At 38.4% G+C, this 25,077-nt stretch overlaps 1 protein-coding gene and 1 long non-coding RNA gene across 2 annotated transcripts in view; one reads left to right on the top strand and one right to left on the bottom strand.

The window, feature by feature from the left end:
- The window catches only part of LOC112654664 (uncharacterized), a 126,043-nt gene that overhangs the window by 60,512 nt on the left and 40,454 nt on the right, over positions 1 to 25,077 (top strand). The window contains exon 2 of the long non-coding RNA XR_007402324.1: positions 9,669 to 9,729. This is a non-coding gene — a long non-coding RNA (uncharacterized LOC112654664). The remainder of the gene's footprint in view (positions 1 to 9,668; positions 9,730 to 25,077) is intronic.
- Positions 15,661 to 25,077, bottom strand: part of EDNRA (endothelin receptor type A) — a 56,678-nt gene continuing 47,261 nt past the window's right edge. Inside the window, exons 5-8 of the mRNA XM_025439246.3 lie at positions 24,430 to 24,582; positions 20,453 to 20,586; positions 19,724 to 19,832; positions 15,661 to 18,022 (exon numbers count right to left, since the gene is read on the bottom strand). Coding sequence (XP_025295031.1) covers positions 17,882 to 18,022; positions 19,724 to 19,832; positions 20,453 to 20,586; positions 24,430 to 24,582 — 537 coding nt within the window. The 3' untranslated portion in view covers positions 15,661 to 17,881. The remainder of the gene's footprint in view (positions 18,023 to 19,723; positions 19,833 to 20,452; positions 20,587 to 24,429; positions 24,583 to 25,077) is intronic.

Here is a 25,077-nt window from a genome sequence, read left to right as displayed (position 1 = left end):
TTGTCAAACAATAGTTGACCATATATGTAAGGGTTTATTTCTAGGTTCTCTATTCTATTCGCTTGGTCTATATGTTCATTTTTATACCATTACCATCCTGTTTTAATTACTATAGCTTTGTGATATACTTTGAAATCAGAAAGTGTGATGCCTCCAGCTTTTTCTCTCTTCAGGGTTGTTTTGGCTATTTGGGGTCCTTTTTTGGTTCCATATAAATTTAAAAAAATTTTTTTCCATTTCTGTGAAAAATACCATTAAAATTATTATAGGGATCATACTGAATCTAGAGCGGCTTTGGGGAGTATGGACATGTTAACAATATTAATTCTTCTAATTCATGAACATAAGATATTTTTTCATTTATTTGTGTCTTCATTAATTTCTCTAGTCAAAGTTTTACAGTTTTCAGTGTACAGGTCTTTCATCTTCTTGATTGAATTTATTAAGTATTTTTTTGTGCTGTTGTGGATGGGACTGTTTCCTTTATTTCTTTTTCAGATATTTCATTGTAAGTATAAGTATAAAGAAACAAAATTGATTTCTATACGTTGATTTTGTATCCTGCAACTCATAGCATAGGGTTGGGTGTAGGATGTGGCAAGACTCCTAGATCCCTTAGCATATGGTTCTGAGTCCTGCAGCTCCCACAAAGGCAATTTTGGGAGCCATAGACACTGTGTATGGATGCCAGATTGTTGAGGTTGAGGAGATGCTAGTGGGGATGTCTTATTTGGTTATCTCTCTGGTATCACGCTTAATTTGAATAATTTTGAGAAGCTCTGGGGCGGAGGGACTGTGCCTCATTGTTTGGCACCTGGCCCTGGAGTGATTAGGGCAGGGGGATAGTGGCCCTAAGTGTGACAGTTGGATAAAGGAGGTAGTTGGGGTATGTGCTATGGATTCGTTGGTTTGCTTATGAAAAGTGAACTTGCAGACTAGTTGACTATTTTAGGAATTAGCTAACCCTGAGAAGGGCAGTCCAAACGTGTTTGAAGGCAGTGGAAGAATAAAAAAACTATTCTCTTATTTTGCCCAATTAGATTTATTCTATTTAGTAAGTTGATGAATTCATATGGTGTCATTTGGGTGCTGGGCCTTGGTTTGGGAAAGAATATAGACTTTAATTTTTCCTTTTACATTTTTATAATTATTATCATATTTATATACTCCTTTTATAAATCAGCAAGTATCATATCCAGAGGAAAGAAAATCCTAAGAATGAGTATAAGAAAGAAAAGTACAAGTTGCAGACCACATATTTTTGGGTTTCACAACACAAAAGACTACAAAAATTGCTGCTGCATGTACTTAATGAAAATTTTGCATTTACTCTTTCACTACTGTTTAATTTAGTACTGATCAGTGTTTCTCCAGGGTGGGGAATAGATTTTCTTCCTTCTTTCTTTCTCTTGTCTCTTATTTCTCACATAAGCAGATTTTCAATGATCTGAGTACAACTGGAAGTAGATCTATCATAACTACAGTGATAATTAGGGTTATCATCTTAACCCTAGTGAAATGTGGAATGTGAATGTGAAAGTGAGCACTACTATAATCACACTGGGACAACAAGCATGAACTGGAATAGTCTTGGTCAAACTGGGAAATATGCTCACCCCAAGCAAAGCTCTTCTTTATTAGATCCCCCTTACTTGAGGGATACATGTCAAATTCTTCAGAAAGGCGCCCAGCCATATATGATCGGAACCCAGGCTACCTCTCATAGAACCCCATGCTCCATTGTATACTTGGGCCGTATGTAACTGCTTGTAGAGTCACCCCCTCCTGCAAGCTACACTCAACTCTATGCTTGCTTCTAGGACTTTGTCCATGCTGCTCTCCACCTGGAATAATTGCTTCTCCCCACAGATGATGCTTGCTTATCCCTACGTTAAGATTTTAAAATTTTCCTTCATAAAGCCTTGCATGTCCTCCTATGTAACCTTGTGCTATCATGTGCTTATTTTTATTACCCTCTGCCACTTTGTTATACTTACTAACTTAGTTCCTGGTCCTTCCACTAGAGTATGAGCTCTTCCAAGGAGCAAGAGGTGCCTTTGTCTGCTTCTGACATACTAGCAGACACTTAGATATTTGTGGAATGAATGAGCAAATGAGCAAATAATACACTTCAGATATACCTTCTTAAAAGTACAGAGAGTCTAGATGATAAAATGACTTATTCTTGGGCAGAAATTCAGTGTATCTACCTAGAACATCCTTTTTACTTTTTCTTTTGATCTTAATGATATCATTAATGTAGAAAATGCTAGTCCGATTAAAGAATTATTTTGGGATGATGGATTTTGGAAGCATTGTGTGTTTGAGACTTAGTTTTGAAGATCAGTTCTTTCTCTTATATTTCTGTATTCTTTACTGGTTTCATTTTTTTCTGAAACCCCTTTAAACTGGATGACTCAGGTCTGGAGTTTTTAGTTTTGGGTTTTTTTTTTTTTTTTTTTTTTTTTTTTCCCCTGACATCTAGCAGTTGGAGTTGCAGTCTGCTACCCAGAAGTTGAGTTAGCTATATATAGATTGTGGACACTTCCTGGATTTAGAAGTAGTTTTACTTATTCTAGAAATGCTTATGGAAGATGTGAAGACAGGAAAGGAATTATCATAAGAATGATAGAAATAAATTATATCAGTCTATAGTAGAAGAATAATGCCAGATTGCCCCAGTTTTTAATTTTATTACTCAAAAGGAATTTAGAAATGTGGTTTGATAGAGTACATAGTCTCTAGAAAGGGAAATATCCATCAGTAAGATGCTAGCTAGCTAAACAAATTATAGCAGATCCACATAGAAGAATATAATGTAGCCATTAAAATTAATAATCTAGACTTATAAATGCTGACTTGGAAATAGGTACCAAATATATTAAGTGGAAAAATGTAGGATAATATCTAAGGTATTAAGATTTTTTTGTTAAAAATAAATAAGCATGACAAGTTACAAACATTCAAGTTTTGAATTATTTTTTTAACTTTTCATTTTTAGATAACTGTGGAGTCTCATGTAAGAAATAATATAGAGAGGGATACCTGGGTGTCTCAGTGGTTGAGCATCTGCCTTTGGCTCAGGGCCTGATCCCAGATTCCCGAGGTCAAGTCCTGTATCAGGCTCCTTGCATGGAGCCTGCTTCTCCTCCCTCTGCCTGTGTCTCTGCCTCTCTTTCTGTGTCTCTCATGAATAAATAAATAAAATCTTAAAAAAAGAAATAATATAGAGAGACCCCTTCATATGCCCTTTATTCAGTTTTGCCCAAGGATAACATTTTGTATAATTATAATGCAATATTGCAACCATGAACTTGACCTCAGAATAATCCATTGAACTTCTTCAGGTCAAATTATTTTATTTTATTTTAATTTTTTAAAAAGGTATTATTTATTTATTCATGCAGAGAGAGAGGCAGAGAGGAGAAGCCTGCTCCCCATGGGGAGCCTGATGCAGGACTCAATGCCAGGACCCTGGGATTATGACCTGAGCTAAAGGCAGATACTCAACCACTGAGCCACCCAGGTGACTGTGGGTCAAACTATTTAAAAATAATTTTTATTTTTATGAAAATTATATATATATACATATTAAGAATTTAGTACCAAAGACTTATTACTCTTGAAGACTAAAAGACTTAGTTTCTACTTATCTACTGCTGTATAACAAAGTACTCCAATATGTGATGGCTTAAACCAACAATAATTTTATGTCACAAGATTTTCTAGATCAGGAATTCAAGCAGGGCTTGGCTGGGTGATTGTTCTGTTCCATACAGCACTAACTAGATATATTTGGCTGGTCTGATGATTCAAAAACAGCTACATTCCCATGTCTTCTGTCTTGGTGAGGTGGCTAGAAGGTTGGTCTCCGTTGGTATTTCTCTTTAATGCAGTCTAAAGGCCATGTGGTCTCTCAAGGGAGGTGGTTGGTCTTCTTACATATTGGTTCAGGAATTCATGAGACCACAGTGGAAGCTTCTAATCCTCTAAAAAGCTAGAACTGGAAGTAGTAGAATGTCACATCCACTGGTACATTATTTGTGAGCAGTTACAGGTCAACCCAAATTTGTTCATGAGCAAGGAAAATAGAGCCTCTGTGGGGGGAGTGTCAAAGAATTTATGGTTATCTTTAATCTACTATAGCTAATAATGAGAAAAGGAAGTCCCTTTCCTTTACCTTTCCTGATATCTGTTCCCCAGAGGCTAGCACTTTCAACTTTTAGGTTTTAACTTTTAGGTATTTAATTTTTCTGGGTAAATAAAGTCTTACCTCTTTCTCCTTCTCTTTCTCTCCCTCTCCTTCTCATTCTCTCTCTCTCTCTCTCTCTCTCTCTCTCTCTCTCTCTCTCTCTCACACACACACACACACACACACACACACACACAGAGACATCTTCTCTTCTTTGATTATCCCATTGGAACAATGTCACAATTTGGACAGTATAAAATACTCCACTAATTCTATCTCAATATTCCCCTGCAGACAAACTCTTCTTTCTCAAGCTTTCTTTTCTCCTGCTTCTAGTTGCACTGGTTGCTCTAGGCCTGCTGCTGTTCCTTATTATTCTGGGGAATTTCTTTGCCTCTCTCTTGTGTTAGAGCCTCCATTTTAATTGGATCCTACATTTTCTGTTTTTTTTTTTTTTTTTGGTTAGCCACCTTTTTTTACTTGAGTCAGTCACTTTTGTCCCCAAAATTCATTTTGGGTTTGTCTTTTCTTTTTGGCATTTGTGTAAGTCATTTATCTTATTGGGAATAGGAGGAAAGTAGTAGTGAATATTTGGGCAACCTCCTCCAGCATGGAAAACAAAGCTCTTTTTTCCCTTCTATGGGTGGGAGATCTGGAAATATATTCTGGAGAAAGGTTTTCCTGCTCTTGAGGAAAAGGAACCAATGCCATGGGATAATGGTTTAATGGATGATAGGATAATCTACCTATCATCTTTTCTTAACAGCTACTTAGAAAAATAGAAAATATAACTTTTTTTGGTAGTGACAACAGAAGAGGTACATAGGTTTAATTGGGAGAGGTTGAGAGGGCAGGAGAAGTAGTGTATATCAGAATATAGAGGTCAACACAAAGAGAGAATGATCACTTCCAGAGAAGTTCAAAGTCACATCATTGATTGTCCAGGTTTTTACTAGGAGTTTTGTATTATTAGCTTCAAGTGTCCTGCCAATAAATCATATAGTCACTGTAGGTATGGAAGCAATACCTACCTAAGTTTCTTTTCTTTGGCTCGAAGGCAAATAGAGGAAGGTACTCTCTTACTTGTACCCTACCTTTGCCTCTAGGACAACTATAAGACCAAAGGTATCCTTGGATACTCAGTGTGGAGGTTTGTCAATTGAACTGAGCGTACTTGAGCATCTCAAACACAATAGAAGTGGACACTTAAGTAATACAAAACAGAGTAGGATCAAAATTGAAACAATCTTAAGTATGTATTTCTGTAACTGACCTCATGTTCCTTGTGATTGTAGAAAATTCCTGGTGATTGTAGAAAATCATTATTTAAAGCTTATTATTAAAAGGTAATTTCATCTATTCTAGTGTATAGATTCGTTTTTATGGTTGTATATGTTCAAGGAATTTAAAATTCATAAGATAAGCCCCACCAGAGTTGTTTCTCTTCTATATCTCCCTTCCTTTTCCTTATGCCCAAGATGGCACCTGTGTGCAGGGAGAAGCTTATTTATCCTCATAGGTTTGGGAAAGGGATTCTTGACCAGATGATATCATTCTCTGTTTTTCTGTTGATCACCAGTTGGATACATTCACACCTCTCCAGTGAGTGACTTTTGTCCTCACTGCATCCACTGCTGAAATGTCTAGTCTTGTCCTTGATTGGCTCTCTGCCCTACCTGTCTAGCCTATGGCCTTTGGTGTCATCTCACCTTTCTCTGTAGTAACCCAAAGGCAAGCTCTCTGGATCTTAACTCTTGGCTGGCTTCCATGACCTTCTCCAGGAGCTGGTAGGAACATCTATATTTTTTCCACATTGCACGGAAAAGTATAGAAGGCTTGAGGATAGCCAATACAATTCTCCCTCTCTAACAATTTGTTCTTGTTTCTCAGTAGCTGCAGACACCCATATTAGTTTAGGTCAGCAGATGCTCTGTGAGATGGTCTGCTCATGTGTTACAAATAGAAACTGCAGTGTTCAAACCTTTTTCTACACAGGGCACAGTTTACCAGCCTGAGGTTTGTCTCTCTTTTCTACCTGATTTCTGTTTCCACAATCAACCCTTCCACTGGCTAAATCTTAGGGGTACAGGGTGTGGGCAGTGAAACCCAAGAGAACCTAGGTGAAATGCGCATATTATTCCTTCTTAAGCTTTCCCACTGCTCAGTAGGAAAGCATGTATTTTTCCTAATCTGGTTGAACTTCTCTTATGTTTTCACTGGGAACTTTTATTTTAGTTGTTATCAGCTATTCTTTTCTCTTGGGTTAGTAAGCCTTAATAGTGGAAGGAGCTTCAAGGAAGAACAATTCTGGGTTACTGAAAAGGAACATGTTCTGGAAGCAGTGATTTCTCTCATTACCTCTTTGAAAATGATTTTTCTCATTACTTCTTTTAAACCCACTCTGTGGGTCCAGTCCTGTACTTGTTCTGTTGAAATCTTGGGCCAATACCATAATTTTTTGGGTCATTCTTCAATAGTTATAAAGCCCTTTCTTCACAAGAACAGTCTCATATCAACAATAAAAATGTTCAGGCCAGTGTAATAGTCAAAACCTTATACTCTTTTCTAATTGTCATACAGGTTTTGGCTCAAAAATCATCTCCTGGAAAGACTTTCTTTGACCATCCTATATTAAAAGTAGCTTCAAGGTAGCCTCTTAGCCATTTTTTTCTATCGTATTGCCTTGATGTAATTAATTAATTTAACATATACATATTGAGGGCTAAGTATGTGCCATCCAACATTATTCCAGGCACTAGAAATATTACAAAAAACAAGATAGACCAGGTCCTTTATCTAATGGGAGGGGGCAGGCAGTAGACAAATAAACTTAAGTAAAAAAAGTATCTCTTAGTAATACGTGTTGTGCAGAGAATTAAAACAATGATATGGTAGAGTGACTGGGTGACTAATTTACATTGTGTGGTCAGGAAAGGTCTCTCTGAGGATGTGACATTTAAGCTGAAATCAGAGTAACAATCTTTTACTTGTTGCATACTGTGTAATCAACAGAGGCAAGAGCTTGTAAGATTGTGCATCATGCAACATAATTCCTAGATGAGAGTACTCGAGCGTAACCACACACTGTTCCCTGGAGTCCTGGGACAACCTTGTGGAATGCTATGTGATCCCAAGCATGGTTAGAAATTACCCCATTTTTTCTTCCCCGAACCAATTCGTGGTGCAGTAGCATATTAAGTTCCCATGACCCTTCCACTTTTTGATTGAAAGAGATTCTGGATGCTGGGATGATGACAAAAGTGGATGACTATACCAGTAACCAAGCCCAAGGAGTTGTGCAATTTGTAGTGCAATTGCTGAATATCTGCAGATGATGTAGAATCTGAGAAACAGAGGGTCAACACGGAGGAAGTAATGAACTCAGGCTCCCTTCTTCCTGATAGATTTTAGGCCTAGGTATTTTTGGAAATGGAGCACTCAGTGGAAGGGGATGAGTTGGGAAACAGTCTACCATTTTATAAAATCTTTATGGAGACACAGAGGAAGGGAAGGGACACATGTTGGAGTGCTTCAGGGTTTACTCTCCACCAGCTAGCCTGCCTGAGAGATTTGAAACAGTGAGAAAGACTCTTTAATCTGGAACTGCTATGAGACTGGGAGATAAAATAAAGGCTTTAAGGCATAGTTATGTAGATGGTATGCATCTTCAGCTTATTGGAAATTTATTTTCCCTCATAGGTTCTTTAAGAAAATATAAACATGTAATGAACTGATTTTGGTTTTTCTTCTGTAATTATTGTATAACTGTGATGATTAATTTTATATGTCAATTTTGTTTTCACTTTTCTGGGCTAAGAGATACTCAGCCGATAAAACATTTCTGGGTGTGTCTATGAGACTGATTCTGGAAGAGATTAGCAATTTTAAAAAAAGGTTTTATTTATTTATTCATGAGAGACAAAGAGAGAGGCAGAGACATAGGCAGAAGGAGAAGCAGGCTCTCTGCAGGGAGCCTGATGAGGGACTCTATTCCAGGACCCCCAGATCATGCTCTGAGCCAAAGGCAGACACTCCACCACTGAGCCACCCAGGTGTCCCACAGATTAGCATTTGAATGATAAAGAAGATTGCTCTCCCCATTGCAGTTGAACATCACCCAATTGTTGAGGGCTTGGAAAGAAAAATAAAGTGGAAAGTAGACAAAGGGCGAATTTGTTCTCTCTGCTTGAGCTGAGAAATCTATCTTCTGCTCTTGACCATTAAAACTTCTGGTTCTCAGGTCTTCACCTGCAGACCAGGACTAGTGCAATTGGCCCCCTGATTCTAGGGTCTATTGACTTGGAGTGACTGATCTCATTTCTTGGTTCTCTAGTCTGCAGATAGCAGACTGTGGGACTTCTCAGCCTCCATAATCATGTGAAGCAATTCCTGCAATAAATCTCTTACATATGACTATATATGTGCTTTCTATTGGTTCTGTTTCTCTGGAGAACCCATTAACTAATTGTTAAACTAAAGAAGGTTTAACTATCATCACAAAAAAATCAAAGATAAGTTTTCTCTTTTTATGCATGTACTATTTCTACAGAGCAAGTTACATATGTTCACTACAAAAAAAATTGTACAGGTATGGTTTTCACTGGCACCTATAGATAGCCTGAAGAGTGTGGATGAGATCCCTCTGACTCTAGCTAGAAGTCGTCTTCTCTGAGTCCCTCTAGCTAGGAACTGACCAAAGTAAAGAGTTCGTTCATATAGGTGCACTTGGTATCTTTCCAGGATGTTCTTGTAAGGTCTAATTTAAAAATGACACTCTTCTACCTACAGTACAAACAGGCTCTGTTCTTTTCTGTAAGTGTAAAACATAGACAAAGGACATTCATGAGTTGGAAGATGTACAGTGTGGCTTTGTGGTAGCAAAGGACAGCATAAATTAAATATCAAATATAGGAAACCACATGCCTGAAGAACCAAATGCTATTGATTAGTCGGTGAGGAAGAATTTTCCTCCTTCCCATCTTTTCTTTTCTTTCTTTCTTTTTTCTTTCTTTCTTTCTTTTTTCTTTTTTTCTTTCTTTCCTTCCTTCCTTCCTCCCTCACTCCCTCCCTCCCTTTCTCCTTTCCTCCCTTCCTTCCCCCATTCCTTCCTTTTTCCTTCATTTACATGTAGTAGACACACAAAGTTTTTTAGTTTCAAATCTTTCCTTCTACTAAAGACTGCCATTTCTGACTCTTTTCATCTTCTCTGGGAGCTTGACCCATCAATTACTTTCTTTTCTTCACCCATCCATGATCTTTTCCTTTCACTGGCCTCAATTCTTCCTTCTTAAAAATGCTGAAGTTGTTTTTCTCTTAAAGAACAAAAGCCTTTTCTTTGACCCTGCTGTTTCCTCAACCTGCCATCCCATTTCTCTGGTACACTCATTGTTCAATCCTTTGAAAGAGTGGTCTGTACTTGCTACCTTACTTCCCAACCCCCAGCTGACTAATATTGTTACCTCTCATTGATTTCCAGCTTCATAATTGACTGACACCTTCATCTGTCAGACACTTGGGAGAGGCATGTTCTCCTAAGGGTAAGTACAGTCAAATTCCATTAGATATAATGTTAGATATGCAGAAAAACCTAGGGCTTGAAATGGAGCTCCTAGAGTGGTCTGTGTGAGTATCCAACAGAAAGGCCATGCTCTTTCATAGCAAATGGGACGAAAGTTGAGGATGAGGAAATTTGGACTACCAATTAGTAGGAAGAGCTCATACATCCTAAGATGTCCCAGAGGAGAAATTAAAAGTGTAATTTCAAATATGAGCCCCAGTTCAGTGTGCTAAAGAATCTAACATGTTCATTGTCAGAACTTGTGAATCACATTCAGCAGTGTAATGAAAAATGTGCTGTCTTTGGTTAGCTTCTTCCAGAAGCAGTGCTCAAGCCAAGGATTTGTGCGTAATTGGTTTGTTAATGCACAGCCCCTGAAGAAGAAGCCAGTATGGGCTTAGAAGCAGACTTGGGAAAACGTAGTTCAGAAAAGTGAAGGAAAACAGAGGAGGTAAGCCCTACAACTGCCTGAAGCTTACTGCTCAGAGAGTTTCCAGGCCATAGTGAAAGATGAGCTTTCAGAAGTCGTAGACTTAGCCCCATCTCCTGGGGTTCTTGGTGCGAGCCCCACCTGAGGCATAAGAGCTGGACTTTTGTACTCTCACACCAGTAATTTGTTGTTCACAGGTCATGGTGGGGGTTGTAGGTGGACATAAAATTCACAGTCACTTCCTCTTCTCCTTATAAGTTAGGGGGCTCCAAGGGCAGTTGCAAACAGTAGCAAAAACAACGAAGCTAGGGATGGGTGAACAGAGCTGGTACAAGGGATCCAGGAGGATGTGGTCAGATCTCTAACAGCATCTGTACATATGCTGAAAGGTATATGCTACCGGCCAGTGTAAAGTGGAGCAGTTAGTTGCAAGGCACCCCAAGCCCTGAAATAATAATGGCTCCACCCAGACCTGGTGGGGACAATCTGGCAGTATGCAAAGATATTAACTGTGCAAAATCCCTGTGATCCAGCAGCAATCCTACTCCTCTTTACTTGTCCCAGCGAAATCACACAAATCTCCATGAAGACTTGTATAAGGAAGTACAATGTAGCCTTGTTTATTGTAGCACAAGGATTAGATAAATGTAAGATACATATGTAAGTATAATGTATTTAAATATATCTTATATTGTATTTAAAGTTTCATGTACAAAGATTTCCTGCCCTTGAATACATGGATTATTCATTAATTATTGTTTTGTTCTGAGAGGGCTTTAAATATATTACAGATCTATTTTGTATGTTATTTTTATAATTTAAAGAGCAAAAATTCTTTTTAAAGAAAGTACTAAAAGTTGAAGAATTAACTAAGCTAACAATGTAAAAAAACAGCAGAGATAAGGAGTAGCAGGATATGTGGACAATATCCTCAAAGATGAAGAAAGGAAGTGATGTAGTTCTTCTCCCTTCCCCTTTCTAAGGCCATGTGGGTTTTCCTTTGGGAAGTTACCCTACCCTCCATCCCAGCCCATTTGGCCCTGTTTTTCCTGAACTGGTCAGCAAAAATCCCTCCCTCCCAACCAGGTGTGGATTGTAAATGAAGAGCAGTGATCCAGGTCTAACTCCATTAGGTTTCATAAAGTAAAGACTGGATCTGAGAGACCAGTTTTTCATTATACATTAAAAAATACATTTACGCACATGTTCCCTTCACCTGATCATATTCAGTAGATTTTCTCATTTCAAGATGATAAAAAAAACCCAGAAGTATTTAACTGTAGTTAATCTCAATTGTCACACTTTGAGAGAACTAGAGCTGACGTTCATAGAGAAATGGCTTTATTCTGTAAAAATTGCCGAAGTGGAGTAAGTCAGAGCTGTGCCCTTGGGCACTGGGGCCTGTGATTTGGCTGACCATATCAGACTGCTACGCAGTCCGGACAGCAGACATTACTACATACTGTCTCCCTTCTGGGACAAATCTGTCACACAGCACCAAGTAGACAATTGTATCCATCATAGAATCAAGTTAAAATGAAAGATGATCAGTTCCATGTAGATAATTTAAGAAAGGACTGTGGTTTAAGGCCAAAAAGGAAAAATTTGTGGAATACTCTATGTTCCCTCAGGAGATTCCATGATTCTTCTTCTTATACCTAGGTTTGGCAACGTTGTTCCTAATTTATTACCTATGAGGAAGAAACAAAGAAATCTACCAAATAACATTGATGCTAAAAGCTCGGGCGGGGGGCGGGGGGGAATGTATGGAATGTTAGGACTTCTGGCTTCATCAAATCAAAAGTGATCCATGCTAGTTTGCTTTATGGGGAAAGCCTAGCTTTCCAGTTACAGTGTTATTTTTGGTTCTCGATTATTCCCTGGTTCTAGGAACTGTGGCCTCTCCTTTCAGTTTTGGAAACAAAAAAAGTCAGAGTATCAGTGCTGACCAAATATAGACACTAGCTTGTCTTTGTAACTACTTAGAGGAAAGTGTGACAGAAGCTTCTCCAAAATGTAAGATTACTAAAACAACAACAGCAACAACAACAACAACAACAACCACAACATGGAATGGTTTTCAATATGAAGACCCCACTGGAATTTCAGAGACAACTGCATATGGTGGACTTGTGCCCTGATTTAACTTTGCTTTTTTGAGATAACAATAAATAGAGTGCTGTATTTGATTATGTTACAAATGAAGGAATCGTAGTTTCAGAATTTCAGGCCTAGAGAGGCTTGGGAATACTGGTAGTATTGTATACTGGTATATATTGTTTAATACTATATTATAGACTAGTAATATTATTAAAAATAATGATATAGATAATAGGCTAGCAAAGACTCATATTTGTCTTGGCTATTTCCTGGCTTAATCTCCAATTTGTTTCATTACTTTAATAATTTTAAATGCACTGATATTAGGTTTATTTTTGAATGGAGAATAACATGTGTTTACAGCTTAAACAAGTTCATAAGGTAGAGTCAATAGTATATTGCTTTTCATTATGCCATTCTCCAGGCAGTGACATATTTTTGCGTTAAAATAAGAATTGTAGAAGCAAGAACCGTCACACTGTGTTTGTTCACTAATGTCACCAGCTGAAGTTGAAAGAATTTTGACTACTTTGTCTTTGTGCCTTTATTGGCCCCTATGCCGACATCTACTGAGTCATCACTAAGCACTTCAGAGAATTTATTTATTTATACATCTTGTATTGTATTCCCAGCAACTCACACAGCGTAATAATGGAGCATGTTCACTATATTTATATTGGGTGAAGAGATGAACCAAGAGGGAGAAGGAAGGAGGAAAGAAAAGGTAGAGCACAAGGGATTTTTAGGGCAGTGAAACTACTCTGAATGATGCTATAATGGTGGATAACTGTCACTATACATTTATCAAAATCCATACAATGTACAACACAGTGAACCCCAATGTAAACTATGCACTTTATTTAATAATACTGTATGAATCCTGGTTCATCACGTATATCACACTAACACAAAAGGGAAATAATAGGGAGAACTCTCTCTCTCTCTTTTAAAGATTTTATTTATGTATTTGAGAGAGAGAGTGTGAGGAAGAGAAAGAATGTGAGCAAGAGGGTACAAACAGCGGGGAGGGGCAGAGGGAGAGGGAGAAGCAGACTCCCCATTGAGCAGGGAGCTCAATGGCGGGGCTCCATTCCAGACCCTGGGATCATGACCACAGCTCAAGGCAGATGCTTAATCAACTGAGCCACCCAGAAGCCCTGGAGAACTCTTTGTAGGGAAAGGGAAAATGAGGGCATATGGGAATTTTCTGTACTTTCCACTCAACTCTCATGAATAAATAAATAAACTAAAACTCTAAAAAACATAAAGTCTCTTAATTTAAGCAATAAGGAAAGATAAATCAAGATAGTTTAGATGAGATGTTCTTAGAATGTATGTATTGGAAGCAATGAAAAACCAAGTTTAATTAGCATAGGACGAAAGGTAAATATGTTAGTTCGCTTACTCAAACCATGGGAATGCATCAGGGAAAACTGGCACCAAGAACTTATATGCCCTTTTCCATCTTTGTAACACTCTAGGTTTACTTTACTCATAGTGGCCAAACCATGGTGGCCAACAGCTCCCAGACTCATGTCCTATCCAGTGTGCCACAGTGGGAAAGGGCTCTTTCCTACTTTAGTTGTTATTGGAAAACTCCCCAGGAGAGCTGGTCAAGCTAGCTTGGAAATGTGAATACCTTTAGACCATTTATGCGGGTCAAGGGACAGGCTTCAATTAGAGTATAGTATTTACAAGGCTGGAAACAAGTAGGCATAATAGAAGCCTATTGTGGTTATTCTGGCAAGAGGTGTTGGTGGCTCAGAATAGGGAGGTAGAGTCAGAGAGAGAGAAATGGTCAAATTAGGAATCTATTTTGGGGATCCCTGAGTGGCTCAGTGGTTTAGCATCTGCCTTTGGCTCAGGGTGTGATCCTGGAGTCCCGGGATTGAGTCTTGCATCGGGCTCCCTGCGTGGAGCCTGCTTCTCCCTCTGCCTATGTCTCTGCCTCTCTCTCTGTGTCTCTCATGAATAAATAAATAAAATCTTAAAAAAAAATTAGGAATCTATTTTGAAGACAGGGCTGTCAGGATATATTGAGGCATTGATTATAGGATATAAGAGAAAGAATGGACAATGACTTCAAGGGTTTTTTTTTTTTAAGATTTTATTTATTCATGAGAGACACACAGAGAGAGGCAGAAACATAGGCAGAGAGAGAAACAGGCTCCTAACAGGGAGCCTGATGTGAGACTTGGACCCAGGTCCTGGGACAATGACCTGAGCCGAAGGCAGACGTTCAACCACTGAACCACCTGGGTGCCCCTCAAGGTTTTCATCTGGACAGCTCAAAGGATGGAGCTGTCTTTAACTGAACTTTGATGGTTAACGTTATGTGTCAACTTGACTGGCCCAAGAGACACCCAGAAAGAATGCTAGTAAGATATTACTTCTGGGTATGCCTATGAGGGTATTTCCAGAAGAGATTAACATTTGAATCAGGAGGCTGAGTAAAGCAAATCTACTTGGCATCATTTATTTATAGAGGGCCTGAAAAGAACAAAAGGGTGGAGAAAGGGTGACTTCTCTGTCTTTTCCTGACTTGTGACATCCATCTTTTCCTGCCCTTGGACTTTGGTGCTCCTAGTTCTTGGGCCTTTGGACTCTGGGACTTATACCAGCAGGCTGTTCCATGGTTCGCAGGCTTTTGGCTTCAGACTGGGAGTTATACCATTGGCTCCCCTGTTTTTCTCAAGCCTTTGGACTTGAACTGAATTATATCACTGTCTTTCCTGGTTCTCCAGCTTATAGATGGCAACTCATGGGATATTTTACCTCCATAATCATATGAGCCAATTCCCATAATAAACTTCCTCTTCTTTCTATCTAGCCATCTAGCAAGCTAGCTATCATCTATCTATATATATATCCTGTTGGTTCTGTTTCTCTGGAGAACCTTGACTAATACATGAGCAGAGGAACAGTAGGGCAGTGCAGGTTAGAGAGATATGAGTAGCTTAGTTTTAGATATAGTATGTCTGTTAGCCATTCAGTTGGAGATGTCAAATAAGCACTTGGATATATATGAGTCTCTTCCTCCAGGTATCCACCTGATGCATTGTTTATTATCCAGCTCCCTCCTCTAGACTGCCAGCTCCATGAGAGCAGGAACTTTGCCTGTTCTGTTCATTGCTGTGTCCCCAATACCTAGAAGAATGGTGCAAAGCAGATGCTTAGTAAAATATACTGGAAAGGTGAATTAAGGAATGAATGAAAGCGTTAAGTGTTCAGTATAACAAAGTAGGTTGAGAATAGAATACAGTTAGGAAGTATCTGAAAGTAAAATTGCTTGCTGGGCTCTTACTAGGGAGAGGTTAGCAATAGGCATCACGTAATCAACATTTCCTATGTAGAACTATGTAAAAATGAAGAGACACTTGCAAGGCTTCTGTAAACTTTTATTTCATACTTATGGGCCACTGCCAATGCAGGGGCCTTGGCTTCTGGCTCACTTCTACAGATTTACTTGGAAAGATGTGATAAAGGCAGAAATTGGAAATAATCCTTTTATAAACCATGGCTACTTACTGGTCCATAAACAAAATGTGCATTGAAGCCTGTGTGTTATTCAGAAACCTATGGCTTTCTGAACTTGTAAAATGCATTTTTTCATATGCAGGAGACAAACTATCTTAAAAAAGAAGACAATTGTCTAAACAAAATGATGTGAACTATGGCTTAATATTATAGGTATATATCATTGTACGTGATGCACCAGTTAAGTTATGGTATTCAACTGCTAACACGTAAAGGAGCCCTGCAATTGGATCAACTGGAACCTGATATCACTTATATGTGACCATGCTAAAATATAGCCTAACAAATCAGCTTAGCTAATGTATCATTAGCAATCTTTCTGGTGAAGTCTGATAGGAAACATCAGACCTCTTGTCAGTCTCGTCAGCATATTGAGTTGAGGGACCAGGACAATATAATACTTCAACGTTTAATGACTTTTGCTCTAGCACAGGAAAAAGTACAACCCCAAATGCTGTTTTATCAGACCAACCAACCAACCAGCTAAATAAACACTATTGTTAACCCATGGCTTATCCCATTCATGCTGCCTCCCATAGTCCATTTGTAATGGTGACATGTTCACAAGAATTATGAACACAGATTAAAACTGGCTAAGGCCAGTTGTCATGATAAACAACCACTTTAGAGTGTATGCTGTGGTATGACTACAGGGCATTATTATTAGATTATATTAAGTCCATACATACCATCACACCCATGCATCTATCACACACACAGGTACATTCCATAAAGACAATTACAGAAAAATTGGCTAAAAGAAATGTACAGTTGTTTATATATATTTATACACACACAGTTAAAGGTTTTCTGCTGTACTCACAGTCTGTAAACATCTTGGAACATGCCCAGCAAAAGTCATTGTGGGCCCTTTGAAATGGAGACCGTGTGAGGAGTGGGGGTGGGAGAGGTGCTTAGAGTCATACTGGAAACCCAGAGAAGTGAAGAACTGTAAATTCATGGTGGCATTGGGAGTAATTTTATCTCACTGACATGATAAACTCAGCTGGCCACTTTGAAATTGTTTCTTATATGGAAAAGGAAATGACCAAAAAAGTCTTAACGACAGCTAACATTTTAAGAGAAATCAAAAGAATATGAAATGATATGTATATCGTATATATGTGTGTACATATATACATACATGTATTTGTACATATATATGCATATACACACATACATGTTAGTATTACCAAAAAAAATCTCAATGAAAATTTCCAAATCTAGAAAGTATTTAGTCTTTTTATACTAGGTGTGAGTTACATGTTGATACATTCCACTGAAGTCTTGGGTATAGTTGAATGATACTTACATTTAAATTTTGGTGCCTGATACTGATTTTACATAAAATATCTAACTACATTAAAAAAGATTGGGCTTGTGAAAAATAGAACTATCTGATTCAAGCATTATTTTAAAATTTAACATAAAAATATGTTCCAGATCTCTATAATGAAACACTATTACAAAAGAAAATACAGGTTCTTAAAAATTCTTTGAATGGCAGCTATTAAACTGCCACATGTGGATATGAGTATGTTCTTTAAGTTCCTGTATTTGTTGCAGCTTGAGAACTGATGTTTTAAAAATAAAAAAGTGACATGAAAAACATTAACCTAATTGCTCATGCTACCGTGTCTGGCCAATAAAAAAACATAGAAAACCTTGTCATAATCCCTAAATTTTCATGGTGACCAGTTCCCGTTGAACATTCTACAGAACTGCCATGGAAGCTGTTATGTACTGGAAGACTCTATTTTCATCCAAAACTAGTAAATATCCTTCTGATTTAATCGACCAGTCTTCTTTCCCCTACCAACTCCCACCATTTTTTAGTGCTGAATATAACATGCAGACTATGTAAATTAGATAAATTAAAGTAGTAAGATTCATTGAATTTGTGACTATAAACTGGTCCACCCTCCGATGTTTTGGAAAGAATTTTTCTGGGGTAGGGGTTGAGTCACAGGAGGACGGGAGAAAAGATTTCTGGAAACACAGTTGCTGTGTGATTTTTTTCTCCAATAGAATTTGAAGGAATATTGATTAATGTTTTTTAAGATGTCTAGTTTATACTGTCCTTATGGCTGCTCCTCTCTGTGTTGTGGTTGTTTTGTTCATGGTTCTTCCATTGTATGCTTGTTCCATTCATGGGGACCGAGGTCATCAGACTTTTGGACTGGTAACAGCAACAGCAGAGGCAAGACTGGAAGAAGGAATAGATTCTAAATAAAGGAGCCTACCAACCCATGTGGCACCTGCCAACAAAATCTGAGGACAGAATGTGAACCTGAATGGTAATCTAAAGTATGGAGCCTGAATTCTCTAGGTAGAAGTTAAACTGTCCATTCTAGTGATGAGAAATAGATGCCTTATTTCTTGTTTAATTTATTCACCAAATCAAAGTAGAAGGGAAGGCACTGTTGGCCCAAGGGAGCATGTCCTATAACTTGGGGTGGGCACGCGGGGAGAAGGGTCCAGAGGGGCCTGGCATTTCTGCAGTGTGAGCCACTATGTGGCTCTCTGCATTGGGCAGCTCCTCTGATGCTCCCAACAGCCTTAGGTGGTAGGTGCTATTTTCCTCATTTTATTAATGAGGACAGGAAGTCTTAGAGGGCAAATAAGCAAAATTGGAATTAGAATCCAGGACCCTCTAGATTCCCTCTGTTCTCCTGCATATGCTGCCTTTGAATGAAGATCAAAAGATATGTTTAATTTCTGAGAGTTTGTACCTTGATTTTCCCTTCCCCTGTAATTAATATGTAAATTAAATAAAATGATATTAACTCCAGATTATATGATGTATTAGTTATGACCGGCATTTTAGTCAACGCTTCTTTGGGCAGAATCTTTGTTAGAGCACATCATGACTTGTAAACATTATCACGTAGACTTCAAAAGGGTAACAACTATAACTTCCATACCAAGATTCATCGATTTGTAAGATTTTTTAGCTAATATACTGTCTCCTTCTAGATAGTCAGTTCCATGAGGGCAGCCACTGTGTTTTTCCTCTCTTCTTTATCCCTCATAATAATAATAGTAAACTCATACTGAGAGCTTAGTATTGTCTCAAGTGCTTAACATATATTAACCCATTGAATCCTACCTATTACATACAGTGATTGTCTGATCTTACAGATGATCAAACTGAGGAGCCTGGAGGGGTACCAACTGGACCCGGGTTAGGCAGTGAGTACAGAGCTGTGATGTAAATCAAGATTGTTTGCTTCTAGATCCTGCATCCTTGACCTCTATACTATAATTCCTATTATGTGCCGTAAATTGAAGTGAAACATCCTGGCCAAAGATAACAAAATCCAGTTAGGATTAACTCCATAATCATCCCAGGAACTGGAGAGTTGATACTTCAGGAAGAAGTACATGGAGCTTCTAAAGGACATGGGTTGGTTTAGCTGTAAGGAAGTTTGAAGAACAGAAGGAAACTGATTTTAAATGAAAATACATTATTTCAGATTGCCAGGGCTATCAGCATTTACTATCCTTGAAGAGGCTATTATTAAATATACTATTGTTTAGCAAGATCTCTTTTTAATGACACACTTTATGTTTTGTTGAGGCTGTGGTTAACGTCTAAGATAATGTGAGGCATGACCAGGTTGTATGTATTCTCTGGAGCCTGGACTCCATAGTTGAGCACTTCTTTTTAAAGCAGCGTACTAAATTAACATAGTTCTTTTTATTGAACCTCTGAATATTGTATTGTCTGAATTGGTATTGCTTTTCTGACATTTTTTCTCATAATATAGCTTTATGCTGACAATCTGACCCTCTTTCTGGGTAACAAAATATGATTTTCACTTCTCTACTAGAATTAGCCATGCTCGTTGCCTACTTAATATATTCACTTGGTTGTCCTTAAAAAATATGTGCAAAGCAGTCTTACCTGGAAACAGTTTTTAAATTTCTTGCTTACAAAGTAGAGAGCTATTGGGTTTATACATGAATTCATGGTTGCCAAGTTAATACCGATGTAATCCATGAGCAGCAAGAAACTAGAACAAAAGAAAAGTGTGGAATAATTAGAAGACAATGTTTTTAAATCTGCTAACTAGCATTTATCCCTAGAAGAAGCATTTTTCTTGCCCGGGAGCCATTTCTTATAGGTGGCAGTCAGAATTTTTTTAAAGTGCTTGTTTAAGTGGCAGTTTCACTTCTGCAGAACATTTACTGATATTCTTGCCACTTGGTTAGCTCAAACCATCATGCACAGCCTCAGGAGGGGAGCCACAAAATTACAGATAGGGCTTGCACAAACTTTAGGATCAGTCACGGGCTATGTCAGCTAAAGAAAAATAATCAACTTTGCAGTTTTTTTTTTTAATTTTATTTATTTATGATAGTCACAGAGAGAGAGAGAGAGGCAGAGACACAGGCAGAGGGAGAAGCAGGCTCCATGCACCGGGAGCCCGATGTGGGATTCAATCCTGGGTCTCCAGGATCGCACCTGGGCCAAAGGCAGGCGCCAAACCGCTGCACCACCCAGGGATCCCTCAACTTTGCAGTTTTAATTTTCAGGCCTAACGAGACTGTAGACTTAGATGGTTTTGTAAAAGTATTATCAGTATGACAATCAGAGAAACTCTGACTTCCTAACAAGTATACAGGACCGTACCTAAGTAATTCACATCGGTTCTTGTCCATCTCATCGTACACGGTTTTCTTCAAAATACGGCTTAAGTGAAGCGGGAACCAGCAAAGAGCAAAAATTACAACCAAGCAGAAAACTGTTTTTGCCACTTCTCGACGCTAAAGGAAAGTGAGAGGGAAAAAAGTACAGTAAGTTTAGTGTTTTTCTACCAGAGGAAAGAACTATACAAAGGAAGTTGTAGATAGCAGAGAAAGAATTACTTTATAAAGAGCCAGAGCAGCATGCCTCATGGTGCCTCCATCTCTTCACAATTTGGAGTCCAACTTTCTAATCAAGGAGTTGCTAATGATTCTTTTGGGCAGCTGCCAGGAAGGATGGTGGCCTCAAGCTGGTTATTAGGGTCAGGACAGAAGTTCGAAGTCAGGAAAATGGGAACTGGCTGTTGCTGAGCCAACACTGGGGCTGAGTGTCTGTGTGTGTGTATGTGTGTGTGTGTGTGTGTGTGTGTGTGTGTGTGTGTAAGGAGGAAAGGGCTAGCTAAAAGCCTCAATAATGCATAACTAGCATTAATGACAGCATGGCAGTCAAGGTGACTGAACCTAGCATAATAATGAACAAATCCACAAAGGTATTTGGAAAACAGAAGTAGAAAATAGAAGAGAAAAAGCCAATAGAATGTGTTTTCTCCATTTCTTGATGTTGAAGAAAGCTAGCATTGGGAGTTTTTTGCTTTTAAAATTCCTTTACTAATGACATGTAGCTTCCAAAGACATCTTGTTTGCAAACAGAGGGATGAGGGTAAAGCATTATCAGCAATGATGATTAGAAGAACTGGGACATGTTGACCCTGGACTGACTTCTATTTGAAGGTTTACATACTTGAGAGTTTGTGTAGGACCAGAAAAATCATAGGTTAGGAATTATCTGCAACCAGACCAGTCATTTGTGTGCATCATGCTTGACTACTACAATGCATGCATTTGAAAGCCTAACTAGGAACATAAAATGCAACTTATCTGTAACTGGGATCAGTTAATGTCAAAATAAAATTGATTGAAAACAGGATTTGGAAGGGAAATGCTGGTTCAACCCAAAGCATATAGCATTAAGTATGGGAAGCCTGCAATAAACCCACATGATTAATAGAGCCATTTAAAAAGATTTCAAGGCAGTTGTCACAAATTGCTGCTCTAGCCCAAAGGACTGGATTTTTTATTTTAATCTTTCAGAGTTATTGGGTGGGATAGCTGGGCTATGGCTTCAGAGAACATACAAGCTGAGCAATGACTGAGAAAATAAAGAGTTCCAATCTGTAGGAACAGAGGATCATTTTAAAGGGTCCTTTTGTGCTGAAAGACACTGAAAAGACAATATGACCAGAAAAAGAGAAAAGGAGGGGACTGGGGGAGAGGTGATTCCCCTTGAGTACATCCTCAAAGAGGATGATCCTTCAAAAAGTAATATTAATATGTTGCCATGGTGGTCTGGTATTTGCCTAACCAATATCTATTCTCCTGTTTTCCTTACTATCAGTCAGATCCTTGATTTTGTTACTGCAGCAGGGGAGTTTAGGCTAATCATCTGTGCATGGCCACCTGACAGTCTGACCACTGAGATCAAGCAGAAATTGTTGTGTGAGGTTTCTGGAAAAGCTACTAAACAGTGGAGGATATTCCTCTGATGCACACACACTAATGTGTTCTATATTCTTTCCCTTTTTGCTGCCTGGAAATCTGATATAAAGGTAGAGCTGTAGCTTCTGTCTTCCAAAATTAAAGGACAAGTCAGCAAAACAGCAGAGCCCTCGCTTCTGGGTCCCTTGAGCACTGAACCAGTGACATCTGATTTTTTTTTGCTGTGAGAGAAAGAAGAAACCTCTACTTGTTTTACTCAATGTTATTTTGGGTTTTCCACTACCAGTATCCAAACACAAACCCTAACTGATCAAAGTTGTTGTCAGAATAATGAAGAGAAATTTGAGAAAACCACTCAGAAAGCAAAAAGGAGAGCCATATATATAGCTCACATAGAGCTGTATATAGTCCATATATAGTCCATATAGAGCCATATAGTCCAAGGGTGACAGGGCCTTTCCCTGTGAGCTTAGGTCCCCACAGCCCCAATGGAAGGCCATCCAGCCAGGCTTGCTCTCCTGCTGTTAGAATGTGTTACAGCTTCGGGTATGACACTAGGCAATGCCTCATAGGATGAAGACTTCGGTTTTAATCTCCATTTCGATAATCAACTGTATAGGGACGCCTGTCCTGTCTATAAGACAGGGTGCTTGGAAGAATCAAATAAGCAGATGATATGCTCTTCAGAGACATTTTTTGTCTTCACATTTGTAAATGTGAAGCAGCATCCTGTTATTATTGCAACCAGTCCCTATTTAATTATTTTCAGAGCAGGTAACTTTTATAGCTTAAACAGGCTCAATCATGGTACTAATGAAAAATTCAACACTGAAAAACATTAGTTTTATTTTTTGCAAATCTATTCTGACTAATTACCTCCCCTGTAGGAGAGGCAATAATTGCTTGATATATTTCACATCTGGAGCACTTGAAACATTCATGCCTGGACAAAGTCATACTAAATTTTCTCAATATGATTTTTCAGTTAAATTTTAATAAAAGATAATAGCTACGATTTGTATGGCATGTTAGATTTTACAAAGTACACATATGCACTTAATTCCTTTATTTCTGTGGTAATATCAATTCATATACTATTATGCCCAATTTACAGATAAGAAGCTGAAGCTCAGAAAAATTAGTACAGTATCTGAAAGGAGTCATGATGAAGAATGGTGCTTGTGTATGGCAACTGTATAGGGCAGATTTACAGGTGCCATCAACAACTCATTAACTTTTGGTGTGGTTGTGTGTTCTTATATACTCTGCTGAGACTGAGAACTTACCTGTAGTTCTAGTTTTACTCTTTGAATTAATACATGTCAAATATTTTCTGGGTACTTACTATGAGTTGGGCTCTAGGCACTAGAGGCACTGTACATGCATTAAGTAATTGCCTTGATGTATTATTTTATACATTTAATTTTGTAAGACTTAAAATTGAACCAATATTTGTACAGAAAGATGCAGGCATTATTATAGACGTTTTATGAAGAACTAGAGGTTCAGAGAGATTAAGCAATTTGCCCAACATCACAGAGCCAGCACGTATAAGTGTAAAGATTTTTCCTCTAAAGCCATGGGTGTATCTGTTCTGTTTGCTACCTGGGAGGGGGGTGTGGGAACCAAGATCAGCTTCCTACTGATATGTACAATTTGGGGACTCTCCAAAATTTGACCTCTTTTTCTGTAGTCAATCCCATTTCCTATCATAAGTCTTACCTTAGATGTTTCTCTAATGAGTTTGATCTCTTTTTCCCACTCCCCAAATGCATGGTGCCTATGCCATGTCCTAACTGGACTCTTGTCCACCTGAAATGCCCTGTCTTCTTCCCCATCAAACCCATTTATCCTTTATGAACAGTTCAGTCTCTCTGACAAGTGTCTCTGTGACTTTGTGTTACATTTTCCTTGGTTTTCCAAGACATAGGCTACTGTTACCATACCCTGTGATTCTGTTTTCCAATTGTTTCATGTTCGTATTTTATTTGCACAGCAAGACTGCAAAGCCTGCTTGGGGAGAAAGTCATATGCCTCCTTGTATTATGGCACAGTTCCAAGCCCAATTCAATTCACAGACACACAAACACACATGTTTAATATACTCTTGGCAAACTAAGAGAATAGTTGATCTCTATTTAGCCCTGCCTCCAGGGCCACCTGTTATACAAGCAGGCTCTCCATATTCATAAAATAAATTTCTAATATTATAACTATAAAGAAAACGGTTATAAGACACTATTTTTAGTTTTATTTTTATTTTTAGGAAACCACAGTAAATCTGCCAAACCCAGTATTTAATATGGGCTTTCTGTTGTCTGGGACAAATCAGTCATGGCCAAATTTTCACGATCTTACTAGATTTACCTGTTTAAGGTGTTCACTGAGTGCAATTCTCAAGCTGCCATTTCTTCTATTTAACATCTCACAGGTCATAAGGGTATAGAAGATTGCAGTGCACACCAAAGGCATACAGAAATAGAACCCAAAGAGCCACCAGTCCTTTACATCTTGGTAAAACTGTAGGTGAAGAAAAGGGAGAGAAAAGAGGGGCATTATATCTAAATTTACTGGGCAGTGCCTCTAGTACCTTCAAAATCTTCATGCTTGCGGGTCTGTTTCTATGTTCACGCTCTCTGATTGTGGCAAAGGGCTTGTGGGTGATGCTCAATACTCAGTTAATCTGGAAGCTCCAAAAATTATCCTGGATTTGTAAAAGCACCCAAAGACATTGCACTTAAAAATAAATTATCCCGACAAAGATACTTTTTATAAACCAAAGCTGGTTTTAATTATACAATGGGAGAGCCCTAATCAAGAAAAAGAATTCCCTTCTAAAACTCATAAAGCAGGATTTTGAGATACACAGAATATGTATTTATCTTTTCTTATTGATGAGCCTCAAAATTTTGCTAGTGTCTGGTTTCCTTTGGACTCTTGTGGTTAAGCGTACTTTCTGTGAATTTTGTTTGGCAATAGCGAAGGTTATGAATGGCTTATCTGTGTAGCTTTGGT

This window comes from Canis lupus, chromosome 15 (assembly GCF_003254725.2).
Source record: "Canis lupus dingo isolate Sandy chromosome 15, ASM325472v2, whole genome shotgun sequence".
NCBI classification, from domain to species: Eukaryota; Metazoa; Chordata; class Mammalia; order Carnivora; family Canidae; genus Canis; species Canis lupus.
The sequence above is the reverse complement of the archived record's forward strand: the minus strand, read 5'-3'. Positions and strand labels throughout refer to the sequence as shown.